Source organism: Mus caroli, unplaced genomic scaffold (genome assembly GCF_978045245.1).
Source record: "Mus caroli unplaced genomic scaffold, Mus_caroli_1 scaffold_16, whole genome shotgun sequence".
NCBI lineage: Eukaryota > Metazoa > Chordata > Mammalia > Rodentia > Muridae > Mus > Mus caroli.
Genome location: NW_028227271.1, coordinates 23480777 through 23486776, shown reverse-complemented (window position 1 = coordinate 23486776; position 6000 = coordinate 23480777). Strand labels below are relative to the sequence as shown.

The 6000-nt window shown below is 51.6% G+C and overlaps 1 protein-coding gene across 1 annotated transcript in view; it reads left to right on the top strand.

Annotated features, from left to right (window-relative positions):
• Positions 1-298: 298 nt before the first annotated feature.
• Positions 299-6000, top strand: part of Sack1f (scaffolding CK1 anchoring protein F) — a 29291-nt gene continuing 23589 nt past the window's right edge. Inside the window, exon 1 of the mRNA XM_021183322.3 lies at positions 299-1084. Coding sequence (XP_021038981.1) covers positions 614-1084 — 471 coding nt within the window. The 5' untranslated portion in view covers positions 299-613. The remainder of the gene's footprint in view (positions 1085-6000) is intronic.

Here is a 6000-nt window from a genome sequence, read left to right as displayed (position 1 = left end):
GGGATTTCATTAGCATCTTTCCTTTCCCACACAGACTGCCCCCTACACAGTCCGACAATCTAACCCAACAGCACACATACTTGGACCCTGAAGGCCGGAGGGGGTCAGGATGCTACTAAACCCCGCAGGCGTCCGGACTAGAACACGTGCTCTGGGCCCTACCTGCGGGAAGATGAGGCTGGACCCGCGGGGCTGAGTCCCGAGGGTGCTGGAGGCGTAAAGGGGTCAGATCGCCGACCTGCTCTCCATGGATGGGTCGCAGCTAGGAGGCGGGCGTGGCTCAAAGGCCGCACGTGCCTCTGACCACAGCCCGGCTCCAAGTTCACTTCCACGCTGGGACTCTGCACCCCAGCCGGGCTAGGTAGGCCAGAGACACAGGGTGTCGGCTGAGCCGCCCGTGAGGTCCCCGCAAGCCCTGCAGAGGCGGAGGTCCCTCTCCGCCCGACGGCCGCGCCCGCACCGGGGCCCGCGCCGATTGGCCGGCTGGCGATCGCTGGGCGGGCCGAGGCGGACCTCGCGGCCAGGTGAGGCGCCCCGCCCCTCGAGCGCTCCAGGTGCGGCGGTGGGGACAGCAGGGTCCGAGCCCGGGGCCCCGGGACAGGGCTGGGGCGTCATGGCCGAGTCCCAGCTGAGCTGCCTGGACGAGGCGCACGTGAACGAGAAGGTGACCGAGGCACATGCAGCCTTCTACTACTGCGAGAGGCGGCGGGCCGCGCTGGAGGCGCTGCTGGGTGGAGGCGAGCAGGCCTACCGCGAACTGGTCAAGAAGGAGCGGCTGCGGGACTTCCTCTCCAGCCAGGAGCGCCAGGCCCTCTGCGCCGCCTGGAGCCCCTACGAGGAAGCAGTCTCCAGCACCCGTGCCAAGGCCAAGGCCAAGGCCAAGGTCCCGGCCCAGCCCACTGAGTCCCTGGCCTACTGGCCAGATCGCTCGGACACCGAAGTGCCCCCACTGGACCTGGGGTGGACGGACTCCAACTTCTACCGCGGTGTGAGCCGAGTCACGCTCTTCACCCACCCGCCCAAAGAAGAGAAGGCACCGCACCTGAAGCAGGTGGTCAGGCAGATGATCCAGCAGGCCCAGAAGGTAGGCCTCGGGCCCAATCCTGCACCAGTGGGACCCCACACACACTCCCCTGCCTGGTCTCACTTGCTGGCCACTCTCACCATCCCCTGGGAAATGGACCCCCGCTGGCGCTCACTTTGTGCAGCTGTGGTGAGACCTTTTGAGAGATGGATGTGTAAGTTTGTGGCAGAGCACTGGTCTTTCTTACTATAGTGTCCAGGTGTGCTAGCCTTGTGTTGGTATACCTCTGTGTCACATCCATCTTCCTTGGGCAGTGTGACAGTTGTGAGGCCCTGTGCTAAACTAGCCACTCAAAGGGCTTGATCATGACCTATCACCAGGGATTTATTTACAAGGTGTATCCTCGGCCGTTTCCCTATTTGATCTTCACAACCTCATGAAGTAGGTTGTTGGTAATGACCTCCCTTCCCCTCCGGGCCAGATGAGCTTTTCTTAGGAGCCTTTCTCCCCCCAAACAACCATTATCATCCTCTCCTGGGCTTGGTACTAGAGCCCAAGCAGGCTCGAATGAATGAGGAACGCTATTTTAAGCTCTAGCAGTGGCTTGGCCCAGTGTTGGGTGCTCCCACAAAGCACTGGACCAAGCTCAGGAAGAGGCTCCTACTTAGCCCATCTGCTCTGCTTGGGTGTCGAGAGAAGATGTTTCCAAGGAGCCTGGTTAGGATACCAGTTGGACAGCTGGCTGTGGGGTAGGTGAAAGACTAATGTTTTCCTCCGTGCCCTTGGGTACTTGGGTAGTTTCCAGATAAAATGTGGGCTATTGCATTAAATTCAAACTTCAAATAGGTCTTTTTGTATCAGTTTATTCCAAATAAGCTGCACGGGGCGCATTGATGCTAAAAGTGACTTTCCATTTACCTAAATTCAGATTTAATGGGACAGATATTATTTTACCTTCTAAAGACTGAGAGGTGATAGACGTACTTTTATCCCACACATGTAGTGTGTTTGGGGTGTCCTGGCACATATGGATGTCAAAGGACATCTTTGGGGAGTCTGTTCTCTCCTGCTACCATGTATGTGGGTTCTTGAAGTTGAATGCAGGTAGTCAGGGTTGAGGGCAAGCATTCCTCACCCCCCAGGCCACTGGGATTTATTAAGCAACACCAACAACCTTTGATGCCCAGATCAGAATGTGCAACTAGAGGCTTGGGTCCACTGTCGTTACCTAACTTTGTGAGTGTAATTACAGCCATCTTTATCCTGGAGGCCAAACAGAAGAAAGAGATGCTAGGAAGGACAGTGAAGGCCTCTTCTTCCTGGGAGGTGTGGCCTAGGCTGCGGACGAGATGCTTGCCAGAGAAGTTAGCTTTTCACCGTCCTTCCTTCCACCGTCCCTCTAGATAATTGTTCCTTGTGTGACTAAGCTTTCTTTGTGTGCTACACTCTGCTGAAAAAGAAAAAAAGGCAAGACTGAACACACACACACACAGGATAAGGAAGTGGGTGGCAGGGGATTGTAGCTGGAGTCAAGGGTCAGGACTGATGGCGTAACATTCTGTAACATTCACCAAACTAATTTACTTAGCTTGTGATATGTCACCCACTGTGTTTTTGGTCATTTGCTTTCAGAAATTGACCGAAATTGTGTGTGTGTGTGTGTGTGTGTGTGTGTGTGTGTGTTGGTAGGTCAGAGGATAGCTTGCAGGAATCTATCTCTCTTTTCTCTTAGTGGGAGGTGAGTTGTAGGTTAGGAATGGCAGATTTAAAAAAAAAAAAAAAAACCTGGGATGGGCAGTCTCAGTGGAGTACTGAGTGGGAAATGAGAGAGTTCTTTTATTTCAAAATGCAAAGCAGTTTGTTTGTTGGGAGCTGAGCCTTGTGTACGTCGCTCTCTTTTATAGTAAGGAAACTGAAGCTCAGAGCACAGATAGCATCTAGGCTGTCAAGTTTAGCAGCAAACCTTCACTGCCCAAGCCCAGTCTCATGCTCTGGGCAAGACAGACGTTTTCCTTATATTTGGAGAAAAAACAAACAACCAACAAAATGCAGGACAGTTTGTTTTTAATGTATATGAGTACACTGTAGCTGTCCTCAGACACACCAGAAGAAGAGGACATCAGATCCCATTACAGATGGTTGTGAGCCACCACGTGGTTGCTGGGAATTGAACTCAGGACCTCTGGGGAGAGCAGTCAGTGCTCTTAACTGCTGAGCCATCTCTGCATCCCCATTGCAGGGCAGTTAAGTTACTAGGACAGTTAAGTTATTTGCCTAACTTAGTAAACAGCAGAGCCAGAATCCAAACACTGAAGCCCTTGCTCTGAACCACTGCACTACCCTAACCTGCTGTCCTTTGTCACGGTATGGTGGGATTCTGCATGGAGTTTGAATGGATATAGTACAGTCCACAAGCTGTGGTATCCATCCTGTTACCCCAGTTAGAAGGCAGACACCAGGCCCTGCTCCACAGTGCCTTCCATGACCTGTATGGTAGGGTTTTCTTAACTCTTTAAATAAATATTTAACAGATTATTTTGCCAGTGAACCCATACTGTATGTGCAGATTGACCTGATAACATGTTTCCAGAGAGCCTTCTGTGTGCTGGGCACTAGCCATAAAGATCCAAGCTGTGGACTTTGTCCTTCAAGTATTTGTGTAAACGCTGAAGCTTCTGCTAGAAAGAAAAGGGAGTTTTGAGGCTGTACCTGGGAGGCTGGCCGCCTGTGGCAGGTGGGTTGCAGGTTTGGAGGGAGGACTGAGAGGAAACTGGGCTGTCAGTCTCTCCCTTAGAGACTGCTGAGCAGGAAGTGGGAAGTTGCTCTTGCTTCAAAATGCAAAGCAGTTCGATTGGAGGGAGCCGAGGACTTTGTGGGGTGTGGTAGGGGTATGTACAGGAGAGGAAACTGAGGCACAGAGCGGGAAGGAAGTTTGCTTAAAGGTCACCTGTGTACTTATTGGAAGACCCAGATCTCTACCCTGCACTCCAAATGCAGCAGCATGTCCTGACCACTGCCTGACCCTGCCCCTTGCTCATCCTACTGGCAAGCCGATTTCCTTGGCAATCAAATCAGATTCTCTTCCCTGCTGGCCCTGAGGGAGGGAGTTTCCCATGTTTCCTAGGAGTGTCTGGCAGCCTCAAGGCTGAGAGATGATAGGTGGTGTGCTGAGATCTCATGGCCTTGGAGGGAAGGCAGTCCACTTGGGTGCTAGGGATTCTGGGTTTTATTTCATTTAATCCTCAGAATAACCTTATAAGATGCTATTATTTTTGTTCCCAAAAGACAGGTAAGAAAGAGGGAGTTGCCGTGACTTGATCACACAAGGGATTCTCCCACTCCAGTAAAGAGAAAGGGAAACGGAAAAAGGAGCCTAAGGGGGCACTTTGAAAACAATTTTGCCTTTATTTCCAGCACTCTCAAGGCAGAGACAGAAGGATCTCTGAGTTAGAGGCCAGCCTGGTCCAAGAGAGAGAGTTCCAGTACAGCCAGGGCTACACAGAGAAACTCTGTCTCCAAAACCAACCAACTAACCAAACAAACAAACAAAAACAGAACAAGAAAACACAATTTTGGTTTGGGGAGGAAGACCCAGGTATGACCCCAGTGAGGGTGTGGGTCAGTATGGTGGTGGTCCCTGTCCATGGAAGAAAAGCCTCCGAGGAGTTCAGCTTTCACTAGCCACTCTACGGACTTCTGAAAATGGCAGAAAAGCTTTCCCAAGCTGTGCTGCTACCCAGCATTCAAAGATCCAGCTGTGTTTGCTTGTGGGGTGGTTTCTGTTGCTTTTCTGCCTCGAGAGATCTGCTTATTCTGGCATCATTAATGATGTCCTTTGTCTACGTAAACTCTAAGCCTTTTAGAACCCCTGACCTGTGCCATGCTAACAAGGAAGAGCAGGACAAGCAAGCTTCTGCTGCATGGGCAGCTCGGACATTCAGAACTGCCAGGGAGTATCTATCCTGCAGCAAGACTCCTTGGAAAACTGGGAAGCCAGAGTCAGAGGCGCAAACCACCTCACTCCACTGGGCTGGCTGCTACGAGGCCTTGCATGCCTTCGATCATGGAGGTCTCCTGAGTGTTACAGTGCATTAGTGGAAAAGAGGTGGACGAGACTTGCCCCTGCTCTTAAGTAGTAATAGCCTGCTAATCCATCCTTATAATTCAGTATGACAAATGCTTGAGAGAAGGTGTGGCGGGGGAGACACCAGTCCCACCCCTAAGCCAGGTTAGCAAAGGCTCTTTGAAGCTGTCCGAACATCTCATCTAGACAGAAGAAGGGTGAGGTGGCACCAAGCCTGGGCTTGTCCTTATGACCAGTGGAATCCATTTGACTCCTGACTCCAATATTCCCGGATCTCACATTCTAACTACACCAGCTTCCCACTACTCCGTGAACTGTTGATTTCCTTCTTATCATAAGACAGGCATTATTCTCATGGAGAGAGGCTCCAGGCTCCAAAGCACATGGTATGGTAGATAAAGCAGCTTTGGCCAGACAGGTGTCGGGAAGCAAGGGTGAACAGCTGGGATGCCGTGCCCAAGGAATATGCAAAGTCTTGGCCATGTCATCAAGAGACCTGGTGACAGGCTTATCTTCTCCCATGGCCATCAGTCTCCAGCCATACTCAGTAAATGGTACCAAGTTGAGTGTCTTGTCTGCACTCGGTTCTGTGCTAGCGGTTGACATACAGAGAAGTAGACGATGTCACTCCCTAGGGGAGCAGGGGACAGGCAGGGAGATGTCTATGGTCAAAGTACTTACTGGGCAAGCATGAGGACCAGAGTTCAAACCACTGGAGTCCATGTAAAAGTGGGTGACTGTAGTGGCTTACATGTACATTTCAATCAAAGAAGGTAGAGACAGGCGATCCCAGAACAAGCTGGCTAGCATGACTAGCGTTTGATGTGCTCTGAGTTCAATTGAGAGACCTTGCCTCAAAGACTAAAAGTGGAAGAGTTGTCAAGCATGATTC